General features: G+C 40.5%; 1 protein-coding gene across 2 annotated transcripts; it reads left to right on the forward strand.

Moving 5' to 3' along the window:
• The first annotated feature begins 630 nt into the window (after positions 1–630).
• Positions 631–16749, forward strand: LOC129831082 (CMP-N-acetylneuraminate-beta-galactosamide-alpha-2,3-sialyltransferase 1-like). Of its 2 annotated transcripts, none has more exons than XM_055894109.1 (7): positions 631–827; positions 7452–8271; positions 10565–10761; positions 11990–12169; positions 14251–14296; positions 14507–14626; positions 15574–16749. In XM_055894109.1, exons 2-7 carry the CDS (start codon positions 7981–7983, stop codon positions 15745–15747), a joined length of 1008 nt encoding a protein of 335 aa, XP_055750084.1. In that variant the 5' UTR covers positions 631–827; positions 7452–7980; the 3' UTR covers positions 15748–16749. The 2 variants fall into 2 exon arrangements, with proteins under 2 accessions (XP_055750084.1, XP_055750083.1); XM_055894108.1 differs by lacking the exon at positions 631–827 and adding an exon at positions 4348–4486.
• The last annotated feature ends 1737 nt before the right edge of the window (positions 16750–18486 follow it).

Here is an 18486-nt window from a genome sequence, read left to right on the forward strand (position 1 = left end):
GTATCGCGCTGTTTATGCGTACCAAATGGCACCCTATTTGCTTTATGATGCACTACTTTTGACCAGAGCCCTATATGCTCTGGTCAAAAGTAGTAGACTGGGGTGCCATTTGGGACGCAGTAGGGCAGAATCATTCTTTAGTCATTACTCCCATGTGTGTCGTCGGTCATGTGAATAGGCCACAGCTTAGATAAAGCTTCTTCCTAAACCTTTTATTCTTATATAAGGTCATGTTGACAAGGTCACGCAGACCCGGACCCTGTCTGTTAGATAAAATGAAATACATTTATACTTCCTATTGTAGACTGACTCCGTTTAATAGCACACATGTTAAATGGCAAACCAACTACTGTTCTCCCTCTCCCACAGCCTATCCACACTGACTCTAGGCCCATCCACAGGTCTCCACCTACTCAGACACAACCTACACTTCTGCTTAAAAGGATTATTGATTAGATGTATTATTCCATTACACTGCTGTCCATTGATAATTGATTACCATTACCATTAATGTTTTATCTATTTATCCTGCTACTGGTCACTTTCTCCTGTTTACTTGTACACTGAGTGTACCAACATCAGGAACACCTTCCTAATATTGAGTTGCACCCCTTTTACCCTCAGAACAGCCTCAGTTCCTCTGGACATGGACTCTACAAGGTGTCGAAACTGTTCCACAGGGATGCTGGCCCATGTTGACTCCAATGCTTCACACAGTTGTATCAAGTTGGCTGGATGTCGTTTGGGTGGTGGACCATTCTTGATACACACGGGAAACTGAGTGTGAGAAATTCAGCAGCGTTGCAGTTCTTGACACACTCAAACAGGTATGCCTGGCACCTACCCAGTTCAAAGGCACTTAAATCTTTCGCCTCTCCCATTCACCCTCTGAATGGCACAGATACACAATCCATGTCTAAAGGCTTAAAAATCTTTCTTTAACCTGTCTACTCCCCTTCATCTACACTGATTGAAGTGGATTTAACAAGTGACAACAATAAGGGATCATAGCTTTCACCTGGATTAATCTGGTCAGTCTATGTCATGGAAAGAGCAGATGTTCCTAATGTTTTGTACACTCCGTGTATATCCTACTACCAGTCATTTTGTATGTATAAAACCACTTCAACCACTCCAGTAACCCTCCACATTAAATAAGCTACTGGTACTAACCTGTATGTACGTGCATTCTCGTGTTTCTTTAACTCTCATCTTGTGTGTCATTTTTTATTTATTATCTATATGATTATTATTATTATCACTGCCTTGTTGGGAAAGAGTTCTCAAGGTAATCATTTATCTGTATTGTTTTACACCTATCCTGTGCACCTGGCGAATAAACTTGAAACTATGTCCTGGTGCTCCCAAATATGTCCGTCTTCCACCGCTCTGTCCTGCTTTCTGTTGGTAGGTTTGTTAGAAAGAGGCTAGTTGCCATGCCTCAGAGGTGTGGTGTTAATTTGGAGTTCTCTCTCAGATCTTCATAATGGTCACAACATTCATTTTGTTTTGTGAGACTAGTTCAAGTCCCATGGCTGTTATGTGTTGGTGACACCCATCAGAAGAATGGCTGTGTTACATTAGAGTCTCTAGGCAACAAGAATGGCATCCAACTGATCTGAATATTGGGGTTGTTATATGCAGCAGGTTACAAGCATAACATGTCTGTTTGTGTTTGGAAGATCTGCCATTGTTTGGCTTTGTCTTGATCAATGTAACGGCTTGTGCTCTCCTCATCCTCGGTTGAGGTGAGGAGAGAAGGATCTTCAGACCAAAACGCAGCTTGTGGGAAATAAGCCATCTTTATTATGAATACGATGACCACACGAAACGAAACAAAACACTTTCCAAACTACAAAACAAGAAAACGACGTTGACGAAACCTGAACATAAACTTACATAACTAAACATAAACTTACGTACAGGAAACAGACGACATCGAAACGAAACGAAACAAACAAACGCTACAGTCCCATGTGGTACGAACATACATACAGACACAGGAGACAATCACCCACAACGAACACTGTGACAACGCCTACCTAAATATGACTCTTAATTAGAGGAACGCCAAACACCTGCCTCTAATTAAGAGCCATACCAGGTAACCCAAAACCAACACAGAAACAGAAAACATAGAATGCCCACCCAACCTCACGTCCTGACCAACTAACACACAAAACAACTAACATAAATAGGTCAGGAACGTGACAATCAAAACAGAGTGAATGTTGAAGGATATGGTATAATGACATTGTGGAGTCGTCGTCTTACACGTTTTACACTAGAACCAGATTATGATTGATAATATGTATTTGGCAGAGCCCCCTTTTCTAAATATCTAATGACTATTGGGGAATGAAGGATTTCAAAAGTCCGAGTAAGGAAGCTGAAGGTGGAATCCCCATGGGTGCAATAGGCGAAACCTCCTGAACGGACTAGTCCATTGCTATTGTGGCGGGCCTTAGTGTTGTAGATTGCCCCTGTGGAGTTAGGCTACAGTGGTGTTGGTCCCCATGGTTTGGCCCCTGGGCTGTACTACCATGTGTTTTCTCCATCTCAGACCACATACACAGAACACACAGGTAAAAAACACCCTACCCATTAGGAGGGTTCTGTCCAAAATGGCACCCTATTCCCTATATAGTGCACCACTTTGATTAGAGCCCTAACAAAAGTAGTGCACTATATAGAAAATAAAGTTAGTAAAGGAAGCAACCTAGGAGAGCAGTGGGTTCCCTACTAGGTTCCCTACTAGGAGAAGACAATGCTGCTAACCACAACTTGTTACTGTATTGCTTTGCCATAGAGGGGAGGTTGCTGTTTTCATGACTTGCCTTAGAACATTCACAAGATGTATTTTGCAACATTACAAACCAATTAGATGGACAACAAATGCTGTAACAACAGTCTTTGGTATGACTCGGCCAAGGATCGAACTCCCAATCCCAGAGCAGATACTCTAACAATAAGGCCACTGAGTTGGTAGATATGTTTTACATCCAATATAATACGGGGGGGATATGTTTTAGGGAGGTAGGAAGGTATAGATCCATTTGAAATGTAAAGTATACATAATGTTAGCAACAGCATAACATACACTCAAAAAACCCAACAAATAAAGAAAAAACACAATTGGTCTTCAAAATAAATAAGGACACTGTAGTAAGTCAGGCTAAAACAAAACACTAAAAGGTAAATAAATAAAAAACACAACAAATACAGGCAATTTTACTGCGGAGTAGAGGGAAATTGCAGTGCCTCTTCATAATTGAAGAAAGGCTGCCGCATTTGGTAGAGTTTCCTATATAGTGCATTACTTTTGACCAGAGCCCTATGGGGAATAGGGGGCTATTTAGGAAACATTGTTATTATCAGTTACTCATCGTGTACAGTCTCATGGTTTCACGTCCTGATTAAGACACATCCTTTTAGTTTATATCAGGGGAGAAACTATATGACTTCATACTAACGTCATGGAATACTAGCGTGCCAAACGCCCAAAAACATTACAGTACATACCTTTGGTTTTTCAACCCTCGGGTACAATTCAATTAGGATGTTCTGTCACTCACTCTTGCACAAGGTGTTACCTAAATACCTGTTATTAAGCAATGTTGCTGCACTTGTTCCTTTTTCGTTGTATGGTAGCCTATCCATTGTGAACAGCCAACCTGATTTTAAAAACAAATCAAGCAAAACCTCATGCCACTCCCCCATGTGATATACTTTTTTGTGTATATGTACTGACGTGCATGTGCAACTGATAAAAGCACACACACTACATGCTACTTTAAAAAAAACATATGTCAATTGCAAAGTATTTTGTCTGTAGTTTCTTTTTCGTTATGTATCAGACCCCAGTAAGACCAACTGTCGCCAATGGGAATCTTAACAAAATCATATCAAAACCATTATTCGACATGATGTTTGTATTGACAGCTATGTGGCTGTAATTATGATACCAATCATTATGAAAGCGTTACACCAGTTTTTCCAACCCCGGCCCTCGAGTACCCTAACAGTACACAGTTACGTGGTAGCCATTTACAAACACACATCATTCAACTCATTGAGGGCTTGATGATTAGTTGACAAGTTGAACCAGTTGTGCTTGTCCAGGGTTACAATATAAAAGTGTACTGTTGGGTGTATTTGAGTACCAAGAAACACTGTATTGCGCAATGCTCTTGGGTAATTCCCAAATACCGGCCATTGCAAGGTGTTCCAATGTTTTTTTAAGTTTTTTTTTTTTTACATGTGATCAAATTTTGCACAATAGGTTAAGGCGATAGTCAGTCGTCACATGAATGTCATTATAAACACGTCATAGGCGTGGGGCCCGAGTTGATGTCATTCTTAAACTCTAATTCTGCTCTCTCACATCGATAACTCGCTCATTATGCAGTTCCTCTAAACACATGCTGTGCTGTTGGACTCAAACAAGCTGCATTTCAACGGGCGTTTTAAAAACCACTTGAACCAGGTCAGTAATTTGTATATCTGTCAGAGCTGTATTAGCCCTGGTGTGACCAGAGAGTGAGTGAGTTAGAAACACTTTTTTTTATTAAAATCGTTTTTGACAGGTTTGATATGGAGCACAATACCACTGAGGAGTTTACAACGTTTACATTTTAGTAATTTCGCAGACGACAGCGACTTACAGTTAGCGTAAGATTTTGCACATTGGAAAGTCTCTCACCCTATCACACAATGTTGTGCAACTTAGTTGCTGTATGTGCGATGCTGGGGCATGCCGAGGGAGTTTTTGGGAAGGTGTTTTGTGCGGCGGGTCACTCCTGGAGTGCGTTGTCTGTGTTCATCCAAACTATACAACTTGGTTATTTCATGGGAAATCAGTGTCCTAGACTGTTTACGCTAGTCAACTAACTTACGTGCGAGTTTCGGTGGCCTTACAGGTTCATTACAATAGCTAGGTGGGACAACCACTTATCTCAGTCATAATATATATATATATTGTATGTCAGAGCTTGGGGGGTAAAAAGTCAAGCGCAGTTCAGTGCTCTCATGTGGCACATGGCTGTTCTACCTTCCACCAGCAAAGTTCTGCCAACACCGAGCATACTCCCCCTTTCTGGGCAAAAACCTCATGACACGCCAAATGAACGTCTAATTTTGAGTTGCGAACAAATTAATCCTACAGACGAAGAACCATATGTGTGACAATTTTTCAATTTTAAGATAATCAGTTATTTTTTATATTATTAATTGTGTGTACCACATTAGGTGTTTTATGGTTGACAAATAATTCACCATACCCATATCTTCCAACAACAATTGATATTTCTTTGTTATTTCAAAAATACTTTTTTTTACTAAATGTCAACATTATGTAATGGGGTGCTATTTGGGATTAAGCAGTGGTGTAAAGTACTTAAGTAAAAATACTTTAAAGTACTACTTAAGTCGTTTTTTTGGGATATCTGTACTTTACTATTGATATTTTTACAACTTTTACTTCACTACATTCCTGAAGAAAATAATGTACTTTTTACTCCATACATTTTCCCTGACAACCAAAAGTACTCCTTACATTTTGAATGGTTTGCAGGACAGGAAAATGGTCAAATTCTCACATCCCTGGTCTTCCCTACTGCCTCTGATCTGGCGGACTCACTAAACACACATGCTTTATTTGTAAATTATGTTGGAGCGTGCCCCTGGCTGAAAACAACAAAATGGTGAAGTCTGGTTTGCATAATATAAGGAATTTAAACTTTTGTATTTATACTTTTGATACTTAGGTATATTTTAACATTTACTTTTGATACTTAAGTAAATGTAAAACCAAATACTTTAACTCAAGTAGTATTTTACTGGGGGATTTTCACTTTTACTTGAGTCATTTTCTATTACGGTATCTTTACTCAAGTATGACCTTTCGGTACTTTTTCCACCACTGGGGGAAAATGCCTAGATAGCTTGTTGGAAGTCTGCCATATTTTTAGGTCTAAAAGCTTTAACTTTGGGAAATGCTTACTATTCCTCAAACTGACAGAAGCAGAAAGCACTGGAATTTTGACTCAATGTAAAAATGACCTGATCAGTCTTGTAAATGACTGTAATATAATCTCATAAATCTGATTGTAATTTCCTTGAGGTGAGGAAACTCACTACATAGTGTGTAATAGCTTTATATTTTGATGGGGTTATTTTTCTAGCTAGAATGTCCTGTACAGTACAGATGTGCTGTCAAACAAGTATTAAAAAAAGGGATTCAAGATCTCATCTCTCGGAACACAACTCGAAGCACTTATCTGTTGCGCCATCCTGTAAAGTTGATGACTTGTATTAACCTAAGATTAGAAAATAACCTATAACTCCTCAGCCTTCACACTTTTCCTCCCTCTCTCTCCTGCTCGCTCGCTCTCCCTTATTTCTTTGTTTTTTTCATTTTCTTTTCCCTTCCCCTGTTGTACCATACAGCCTGTTTGTCTGTCATCTACAGTACTTGGCCTTATGTCTCCAAGGGCTCCCTGAGTTTAATACACCACCTCTGACATTCGTGTGCATTAACCCCACCACACACACACACATCGAACACACACTCTCACATACACACACCACACACTCTTTCTTTCTCTCTCACTCAAACACACACACACCTGTCAAATTGCCTTCCCAAAATGACAACCTACCATATGTTCCAAATAAACATCTAATGGAAGTTCAAATGAGAACATCACACATTTTAGATGTTGGATTATACCCATATGTCTTACAAAGACTTGTGACTCTGAGTAGCATTAGCACGATATGCCTACTGTCTACACCTTACAAGTGATGTGGATATGTGCCAAGGCCGGCAGTTCAGATGTGATTATGAGAGGGTGATGTTTTTCTCAGATCAACCTTTCCACAGAAAGGTCACGATCCCTCCCACACAGCCTCAGACATTCCTCCATTCCATTCCATTATCTTCCTCTTCATCTCTCATAGACACCCTTCACAACCGCTGCTCCTCTGTCTCCCTGCAGGGCAAACCCAGTGTTTCCTGGTAGATTCCTCTTTAAAGAAACACTCCCAGCCTCTGGTCTCTGTGTCCCTTTGTATTGGAGATCTGCACTAAATTGACATGACACAGATTTGTAATGAGCAAAAATGGGAAGTTAGTATGTTTTTCTGCTAACCACTTATTTTATCAACTCTGCCTATAATTTGACGAGAGATTATCTGTGTGGAATGTGGCTATAGACTTGCCTTGGCTGAATGTGAACAATACTGTGACATGTTAACAGTAAACCCAGCCTGCTGCATAGTGGAGCTCTGTCCTTTTATGTGGAAGTAGATCCCAGGAGGTCTTCCTGCTTCTCTGTTTTTAGTATAAATTGAAAGCTGTTGAAGGGCCTTTTCTTAGTTTTTTTGCACATATTATCGTTAATTTACCCAGCGGTGTGTATTTTGTTTTAAATGTCTTGTTTGCCTTCCAGGTGGATGATTGACTGAACAGGAAGTGAATGCTAGATGCACCAGTCACTGATCTCACACTGTCAACAGCAGAAGAGCAGATGGATGTAGCTATCTGGCCATCGTTAAGTTGACAGGACCATCCTGGATTGTGTACCACAGTGGAATTACCATACTACTGGTCAGCAGACAAGTAATGGACATGCACAAGGATTCCTCATCTATGGATTTCAATGGAGTGATTTTTGTCTGATCAAAACATTTTCTATAGAAGGCCAAGGCTTTCCCTACAAAATATAAGGAGCTAATATTCTGGTCACATTTTTACTGAGATGTTATTGTTTTCCAACGGCTTGAAGTGGAGCCTGTAATTGTGATGAAGACACAGCCTGTTTCTGTTCATCAGAGCAACCCAGTGTTCATCCTGTTATAGCCAAGAAATCTCCAGGGGAGGAATTCTTCTCAGACATCCCTTGGAAATATGAATTTTCAATAAGGGGCTTCTCTGTTTTTCGCTTCCCTGAAAATTTCATTTTTGTCTACCACTACACCATGTATCTATCGATGCAGAAGAACTTCAGGGCATTTACTGTGTTAGCCTTTATTGTAACTTTCACCATGTTCCTCTTCAGTTTCACGTTGAGAGATCCCTCTCTGTACTTCTTCAAATATGCCATAGGCAAGTCAGACAGCTTCTTCTCTAACGGCCAGTGTGGCTGTCGAGAGTGTATGACAGAGCTGGAGGACGACCCCTGGTTCACTGAGCGGTTCAACCTGTCAGTCCACCCTCTGATGTCTAGGAGGAACAGCCTGCTGACTAACGACACATACCACTGGTGGCAGGTGAGATGTTACTACTGCAAGGGTTAGGATTGAGCTTGTGCTAGGGTTAGGGTTGAACTGGGTTGTGGACTTGAAGCTAGGGTTAGGGTTGAACTGGGATGTGGACTTGAAGCTAGGGTTAAGGTTGAACTGGGATGTGGACTTGAAGCTAGGGTTAGGGTTGAACTGGGATGTGGACTTGAAGCTAGGGTTAGGGTTGAACTGGGTTGTGGACTTGAAGCTAGGGTTAAGGTTGAACTGGGATGTGGACTTGAAGCTAGGGTTAGGGTTGAATCGGGATGTGGACTTGAAGCTAGGGTTAGGGTTGAACTGGGATGTGGACTTGAAGCCAGGGTTAAGGTTGAACTGGGATGTGGACTTGAAGCTAGGGTTAGGGTTGAACTGGGTTGTGGACTTGAAGCCAGGGTTAAGGTTGAACTGGGATGTGGACTTGAAGCTAGGGTTAGGGTTGTACTGGGTTGTGGACTTGAAGCTAGGGTTAGGGTTGTACTGGGTTGTGGACTTGAAGCTAGGGTTAGGGTTGAACTGGGATATGGACATAAAGCAAGGGTTAGAGTTTAGGGTTAGTCCACCCTCTGATGACCTGGTGGGACAGTCTGCTGACTGACATGTACAGGTGATGGCAGATGAGATGTTATGAGACTTACAGGTGAATAATCAGAGGTGAGTTTGGTTCAGTCACATCAGGCAACCCATCCTAATGATAATCAGGACAAGGAATGAAACAATGTGTCCATGACTACGTCATTAATGATATGTACGTACCAACGCAATTAACTTTGTTTTCTTAACAATGCCATCTCCTAGTCAGCTATGCTTTACTATGAGATGGCTAAGATTGCACCAGAAAGAACTGAATGAAAACCATTCAACACTGCTAGAAAAGTTTAGATTCAATAAACAGAGGGGAAAAAACTTCCACTCCCTGTTGCTCAGTCTTTCAGAGACATTCTATTTTTGAACCTAATCTGTCACCATATTGACAGTTATAGGTTAGTTGAAATTAATTTGCTTAGGCATTAAATATGTAAAAAAATAAAAATATTGTGGCATTGCCTTAGATTCAAACCTATGATCTTCTGCTGTTTATCCATTGAATGAATCCACTGCTCCACCAAAGCTGGTAATTTTAGTCTATTCAAACAGACTCTATTTCAAAGGAAACAAGCACACATTAAGATCCAATTAGTGGGCATCACCAACATAACTGAACATAATTTAAGGGATACCTAGGGACTTTGGCAATGAAGCCCTTTACCTACTTCCCCAGAGTCAGATGAAGCCCTTTACCTACTTCCCCAGAGTCAGATGAAGCCCTTTACCTACTTCCCCAGAGTCAGATGAAGCCCTTTACCTACTTCCCCAGAGTCAGATGAAGCCCTTTACCTACTTCCCCAGAGTCAGATGAAGCCCTTTACCTACTTCCCCAGAGTCAGATGAAGCAGTGGATACCGTTTATATGTGTCTGCGTCCAGTATGGCAACATGTAGTCAAGCGGTTAAGAGTGTTGGGCCAAATCCCAGAGCCAACTAGGTGAAAAATCTGATGTGCTATTGAGCAAGGCACTTAACCCTAATTGCTCTTGTAAGTTGCTCTGGATAAGAGCAATATATAGAGGTATATGGCTAATATAGAGGTAGTTTTGAGAGCAAGTACTAACTAGTGTTGGCTCAATGACTGGAAGTCTATGGGTATCTGCTAGCAGATTACCAGCCATTGCGCTAACGCTAGTTAGCAATTGTGCTAGTTAGCAACTTCCTTCAAAATGCACGCAGATGTAAAAATGGTATCCATGAGTTCATCTGACTGGGCAAGTAGATACAGGGCCTCATTACCAAAATCCCAAAGTATCCATTTAATAGGATTGTTTTTTGATGCTGAGAACAGAATGTACATGTTTTTAAATAGCATTCTTAGAACATTCTTTGAACTAATGTTTTGTGGTTTTTATGGAGTTTTCTTGAACATGGCCTTAAATAGAATGACGAGGAAATCTGCAGAAAACATTATGCTGAAATACTGGAATTCCCACAGAAAAAGGCTGTTTCTTAACGTTTTCAGATCATTCTGAGAACATGAGTTTAAATAGAACCATGAGGAAACGTTACGGGAAGGTTGTATGCAAAATAACCATAGGACAACCATGCTCTCACCAAGCGCTAAGAAACAAATGGTTCTCCGAACATTGTGGTAGCTGGGCTGTCTATGCTGTGTGTCTACCTCTTCTGGCTCTGCTCTGTCCAGAGTGGTTGAAGACACAGCTAAAGGATTGACGGTTTCCGTCTCTGTCCAGCGGTTGCAGGGACAGAAGGACCCGGCCAACTTCGGCGAGGTGGTGGAGAAGTTGTTCCAGGTCATCCCTGATGATGACGACCTCTACAAGGATGCGGGGCCTGAGCGCTGTAGGACCTGTGCTGTGGTGGGGAATTCTGGGAACCTCAAGGGCTCCCGCTACGGACCCCTCATCGACTCCAGTGATGTCATCATCAGGTGACTGAGCAAGCTTGTTTTTTGTTTGTCACACCTCAGAGTTTGATGGAACCACATTATGTGATAAATGTGCAATGGAGGGAGGGACTGGCCAATACACTCAAATAAGATTGGGTTTGTTCGAGCAGTAAGGTTAACGAAGCCGACTGTAGACGAAAGTTGACGGGTTAAAGTCGGGGGAGGTGCATCTGCGACAGCCGAAAGTTAGACACTGGGGTGGTTAACAACAGCAAGGTTCAGTTCAACTTGGCAGTGTCAACATAGCTGCTATCGTTTATAAAAGTTGTACTTTCTAAAAGTCAAATGTTCCTATACCCCCATATCAAACACTCAGACAAAACATAACATGTATAGGCTACAATTAATTGGTCTCATCACTTTCATTTGTATCCCATGTAGCAAAGTTGGTTCCTGTTTCAGTCACTTTTGGTCACGTTCGTGTGGGTTAACCAAAAACACCCTAATAATTGGTTGACAAATGGTGCATCCCACAATTCAGGTAATGGCTGCATGGCGCAGTTGGTGAGAAGCGACTTATTTATTAACTGCATGACCTTTGAACACATGGTTTTTGTAAAGTTCAGGCAGTCAACATGTAAGTCCAGCTTTAGATTTGATTTCTGCACTGTTTTTCAATGAGGAACCAGACCAACTATCAATGTGTAAATGAGGAGGAAAGTCCTTGGCTGAAATGGATTATACTGCTCATCCCACACTCATTTAACACACAAACACACAGAGAGGGAGAGAGATCCTCTCTGCAGAACTAACTAGATTAATTGAACAGGCAGAATCACAGCTATCCCCTCAATGCACTCACTGTTACTGGGACACATATGAACTGTATGATCATGTGGAGATGCAGGAATGCCACATACTGCCACATGATTCATCACCATGTTCACATTCCAAATGAAATACTTTTTAATTTAGCTACATATTCAAGTTTTTTTAACCTCCAGGCATCCCACCCTCAAAACAGCTATGTTGATTAGTATGTGGAAGTAGTATCATCTATATGTTATATTGCAGAAGATACTACCTTAACCGTAACCCTGCATAATGAACATAGCTCCTACCTCTGGCTTTGAGGAGGATGTTGGGAGCTGGAATACGCATCACGTCATGTACCCAGAGAGCGCCATAGATCTGGACAACACCACCAGTGCTCTGCTCCATATGTTATATTGCAGAATATACTACCTTAACCGTAACCCTGCTCCTGCAGAATGAACATGGCTCCTACCTCTGGCTTTGAGGAGGATGTTGGGAGCCGGACCACGCATCACGTCATGTACCCAGAGAGCGCCATAGATCTGGACAACACCACCAGTCTTCTACTCATCCCCTTCAAGACTCTGGACCTGCAGTGGATCACCAGTGCCTTGACCACCGGCTCCATCAACGAGTGAGTGATCAATAACCATGCGCTACACGTTCACATAAAGTATGTGAGTGCACTTTAGCAAATCTTCAATAGAAACTGTAGTTGACGCCTGTGGAATTGTCTGCAAAGATTAAAGTATAAACAACGTTCTCATCACTGAGGTCCGGAATCATTTATCCTTCAAGCTGTGTAAACTTTCTGTTGTGATGTGACTATCATTAATCTGATGACTGTTATTTATTTTATCAACTGTTTTTAATTGTTACTCGACTAAATTAATCATGTCACAATTTGGGGCACCACGCGAAAAGTTGTTTAACGAATTAAACTCTATAGATATCTCTTACATCAATAACAGTCAATTATTAATCATTACCTAATATCAGTCTCATTCTGAACATCACATACTCTTTGCTATCTGCAAAAACCCTAACTTTATTGATGAATCAGCAATACACAAATTGGCTTAATTATTTATTTACTAACTAAATAATTAAACAGAATACATATATACACACGGTATAGATTATTGATTAGAAGTAATACAATGAAAACAGTGGACGAACAAAAGCATTACTGCTTGGTTATAAAAGGGAAGGGTCAATGGAAAGAAAGGTAAAGGGAGAGACAGAGATTCAACTTATCATTGTTACGTTTGGAACCTACGCTCAAAGGAATAGTAATACTTTGCACATGAACCACCGCTCATTCGGATAGGAAATGCATTATTTACATGTATATATTTACGCATAGATGTCTTTCTCCAATCGATCCGTTTATGGGGAGTGGCTCGATGTAAGGCTCTGGTTGTCCACCCGTGGTCACAATGTCCTTAGTTGTAGAGCTGCTCTGGTAGTGAAGTGTTTGTTAGAATAGATATTTCAGATGTACCAACGGTTGTCTGAGAGGGATTCTTCCTTCCCACCTCGTGTCTTTTAGTCAAAGTTCTAGGACCACTTTTGCATGCACAGCTGCAGACTGTGAATGTTCTGGTCTAGTCTTTATGATCTTCACTCTTGTTGAGGTTGAGAGCTTCAGAGTTTCTAACCATTTCAACGTGTAGACCACGGTCTCACGTCTTTTGGTTTCGTAGTGGTCTCAACGATTGAATATTCAGGGTTCAGCTCCCGTACACTACACGCCAGTAGTAACCCGACAATGTACTGGTCTCACCATTTTCAGCCGTGTAACCACCGCTCCACTCTTTCTGGTGTTGTAGTTTTAACCATTCGTGACGTCCAGCTTACACCGTCCGTCTGCTTGGTCTAATGTAAATTTCGCTACCAAGGCTTTTATGCTCGGGTAAAAAGGGGACATTCATTCGCGCCGACACAATGTCTATGCTCACTTGTGCATGGTTATTGACTGGGCACAAGTTTATATGAAAAACAATTATCTAATTTAGAAGGCTAAAATCACATTGCTATCTTCACAAAAGTATTCTCATATTTTATATATTTTATACAACATTTAGATGTAAAGTTGATACATAGAATACCTACACTTTCAGAGTTAGTTACTTTGTTATACCATCCTTAATGACATCACAAAATAACAAACAATATGACATGATTATTCTTTAGAATAATCGACTATATATCCCCATCGACTATTCTTAGCATTTAGATTTTAGGAATAATGTTCCCCTTTTATTGATGTGAAAGTTTTGGCGGCGAAGAGACTGGAACAAAGAGGTTTGTCCTCCCATACTAGAGAACCAGACGAGCAGTTCTTGTGCTGATGTTGCTTCCAGAGGTAGTTTGGAACTCTAATAAGTGTTGCAACCGAGGACGGACGATTTTTACGCACTTCAGCACTCAGTGGCACTGTTCTGAGCTTGTGTGGCTGAACTGACTTGGTGGCATCCTATGACCGTGCCACGTTGAAAGCCACTGAGCTCTTCAATAGGGCTGTTCTACTGCCGATGTTTGTGTATGGAGATTGCATGGTTGTGTTTTTAATTTTATACACCTGTCAGCAATTGGTGTGACTGAAATAGCCAAATCAACTCATTTGAAAGGGTGTCCACCTACTTTTGTATATATAGTGTATCTGTGATAATACTTTGATAGTACTTATATTATGCATTTTGCTTCCCGCAGAACATACGTTCCTGTCCGGTCCAGGATTAAGGCAAACAAGAACAGGGTGAGTGAACCTTTGGGTCTGTCTGTAATGGCACCCTATAGTGGAGCATTACTTTTGACCAAAGCCCTATGTATGGGTCAATCTGCTTTAGTTTACCTTACCTGGAGACAAAAGAATGCAGATTTTGAAGAGTGATTGGTTGGTTGATAACATTCAAATGTAACGATTTCAACTTCTCAGAAGGTCAAAGTTGTTTTATTTTTTGTGCAGGTGCTGGTATACAGCCCAACCTTCTTTAAATATGTCTATGACACATGGCTGGAGCGTCATGGCCAGTATCCCTCCACTGGCTTCCTCAGCCTATTGTTCGCTGTGCACATCTGTGATAAGGTGAGTCCACCCACCTTCACTTCCATTTGTCTGTCTGCCAAAGTTCTATACACCATGAGCGTGACTGCAAAGCATGAGCTGGGTTTGCGTTGAGTTTGTGCTGAGATCTTAGCGTTTAAAGCCGTAAAAAGTGTCCCAAAAGTCACCGCCTGCGTTGGCGAAAGGCCATACACTGTGCAGCACTGCATTAGCTACCCACCACTTGGCTCACGCAGCAACGCTGCTCTACAAATACATTTTGTGCCGGGAAAGATGTGCAGAGCACCGAGTGTTATGCTAATTATCTCCATCTACACGGGAGGTGTGAATTGCAGGCAATTACCATGACATTGGCAGAAGCCATTAGCCCAAACAAAGAGAAACATGTGTCAGAGTTGATACCTCCAGGTATAGTTATATGTATATTTTAATGACATTCATTTCATATTATTTAATACATGATTTTCAAGAAGTGTGCTCTATTTTAAGTAAAAATTGAAAATATACTTACATGAAACATTTAATTTTAAGACTTCAGGAAATAGTGCTGCAGGAAACTGCTATGTTGAATAAAATGCACCCATGGTTGCCTTGAATGTCAACAGCCTTTTGGCTGTTTGTCTTTTGGAATGTAGAAAAACAGGAATCTATACAGTTTACCCAAGTGATGCAGAGGGAGGGGCAACTGCACCTGTCTTTGAACTAGACACACGGGAACACTGCCAATGTCCTGTAGTTGTTACACAGCGCTCGTCAGAATACCAGAATATCATATAAACACATCAATCAGTACAGCAACATTCCACCTCATCAGTTCTGTGGCACATGACACTATCTGGGTCAAAGCACATATGTATATGACTGTGTAAGTCACATGGTAGTCAGTGGCATTTGGCGGGTGGGGGGGGGGGTCCACCAAATCCAGGGTGGATGAGTATCTCTGCATAATGTTGTATTGTATCATTTAGGTGAGTGTGTACGGGTTCGGAGCGGACCGGTATGGGAACTGGCACCACTACTGGCAAAATGATTACCAAGGAGGCGATTTCCGCCTAACCGGGGTGCATGATGCGGACATTGAGTACAACGTCACCATGCTTCTGGCTGACAAACACAAGATCAATATTTTCAAAGGCTTCTGATATCTGGAGATGTCATTGGCCTGAGACCATCAAGCCTCATCAGCCTAAATCCTGTCGACTCAGGGATTACCCACTGGGGATAAACTGGTTGAAATAACATTGTTTCAACGGAATTTGTCTATGTATCATGATGTGGAATGCATGTGTAAAATGTATTGGATTTGCAAAAAGTAATCAATGTAAACAATTGTTTTAAGGGTGAAATTTCAACCAGGATTATGTCATGGTAACCTATTTTTAAGACACAATTTATATAAAATGTTACATTTGTATCTTTTTGTAACAATGTCAGATCTTTAATGTTATATTCACTATCAGACCCCCCCTCCCCCCCGACACACACACAAAAAGTAAAGTGTTAGTTGTGAACTAACCCTTTAACTTTTTTCCCCCTGACTAGCTCTGACTTCGCTGATAGCTACTTCTTTGTGGATAAATGTACTTACTGTGAAATGTGGTTGTCCCTACTGTGATATGTGGTTGTGCCTTCTTGCTATCTTAAGATGAATGCACTAAATATCTGTGTCGCTCTGGATATGAGCGTCTGCTAAATGACTAAAATGTATAAACTAAATGGATTAACTTTCGCTATTTGGAAGCCATTCCAAAGGGTAGGTTTAACAATGTAAAGGAAACGTAACCATACTTTATCAATCGGATACCATCAATGATGCTATTTAGGTCTATATAGCATTTGCAAAGTCATCAACAGCTATTGTTTCAATTCAACCCAGGATTCAACTAAAAATAGACAATACATATCGGCAAATGGTTTGAATCTTTTGGTTAATTTAAAAGTTAATAATGTATGGGGGGGGGGGTTGCTCTAAGCTGACATGGAATTGTTTTAGATGGTCATACTATGAATCCCTTAGCTATTTGATTTAGAATTTTAGAACTCCTTTAGGTATAACATCATTTGATAAATGATTGATTTTGGCCTTTACTACTAAAGCACATTGATAAATGGCAAAAAGTAACAAAATAAATCATAAGAAACAAGGTTTTGAAGTGTCTGTCATAAACCTGGGATATAAGAATGTATATTTATTTTTTTGTGTGTATATATTTATTTGTAAAAAAGAGTGCACGTTCAAGATCGCAGGTCTGTGGACCACTTCACAATTTCTACAATAAACAGATTTGATCACCTGCACCATGTCATTTTAATGTCATGTATTCTCAACTGCAATCTGTCATTTGGTTGTGCTATTAGATGAAGCACAGTGATAACACATGGAGTTATTGTATAAATAACATATTTGACATTGTATTCCCATTTGAACTTTGTTGTGCTTTTAAATGGTCTTAACTGCGGTGATACACATGTACAGTGCCTTCAGAAACTATTCACCCTTGACTTTTTCCACATTTTGTTGCTACGGCCTGAATTTAAAATGGATAACATTTAGATGTACCACTGATCTACACACAATGTCACATGTCAAAGTGGATTTGTTATTAAAAAAAATGTTTACTAATTTATAAAAATGAAAAGCTGATTCACTCCTTTATCGCATGCCTAAATAAGTTCAGGAGTAAATATGTGCTTAGCAAGTCCAGTAAGTTGCATGAACTCGCTGTGTGCAAAAATGGTGTTCATCAATTTCTGAATGACTAAGTCCTCTCTGTACCCCACACATACAATTATCTGTAAGGTCCCTCAGTCAAGCAGTGAATTTCAAGCACCGATTCAACGACAAAGACCAGGGAGGTTTTCCAATGCCTTGTGAAGAAGGGCACCTATTGGTAGATGGCTTAAAAAATCAGATATTGAATATTCCTTTGAGCATAGTGAAGTTATTAATTACACTTTGGGTTGGTGTATCAATACACCCAGTCGCTACAAAGATACAGTTGTCCTTCCTAACTCAGTTGACAGAGAGGAAGGAAACCGCTCAAGTATTTCACCATGAGGCCAATGGTGATTTTTAAACCAGTTGCAGCGTAAAATGGCTGTGATTGGAGAGAACTGAGGATGGATCAGCAACATTGTAGTTACTCCACAATTCTAAACTAAATGACAAAGTGAAAAGAAGGAAGCCTGTAGAGAATACAAAAATTCCAAAACATGCATCCTGTTTGCAATAAGGCGATAAAGTACAATTTTGAAAAATATGGCAAAGAAATGTCCTTAATACAAAGCATTATGTTTGGGCAAATCCAACACAACACATCACCGAGTACAACTCTTCATATTTTCAAGCGTGGTGGGGGCTGCATCATGTTATGGGTACGCTTGTCATCGTTAAGGACTAGGGAGTTTTTTAGATCAAAAAGAAAAGGAATAGAGCTAAGCACAGGCAAAGTCCTAGAGGAAAACCTGGTTCAGTCTGCATTCCAATAGACACTGGGAGACAAATCATCCTTTCAGCAGGACAATAGCCTTAAAATGCAAGGCCAAATATTGTACAATCCAGGTTTGCAAAGATCTTGGAGACTATGCTGCAATCGTTGCCAAAGTTGATTCTAACATGTATTGACTCAGGGGATTGAATACTTATCTAAATATATGCCTGTTTTATTTCCCATAAATGTATTTATTGTGTAGATCGTTGACCAAAAAAAAAAAGGCAAATCAATTTTAATCCCACTTTGTAACAAAACGTGGAAATAGTCAAAGGGTGTGAATACTTTCTGAAGGTACTGTAGGTGACCAGTCAACCAAAAACTAGACATTGTTTTTCCGTTGGAATTTGGTTGTGCTTTCACTCTTTGAGCGAGTGAATATAGGTTGTA

This window comes from Salvelinus fontinalis, chromosome 32 (assembly GCF_029448725.1).
Source record: "Salvelinus fontinalis isolate EN_2023a chromosome 32, ASM2944872v1, whole genome shotgun sequence".
Lineage (NCBI taxonomy): Eukaryota > Metazoa > Chordata > Actinopteri > Salmoniformes > Salmonidae > Salvelinus > Salvelinus fontinalis.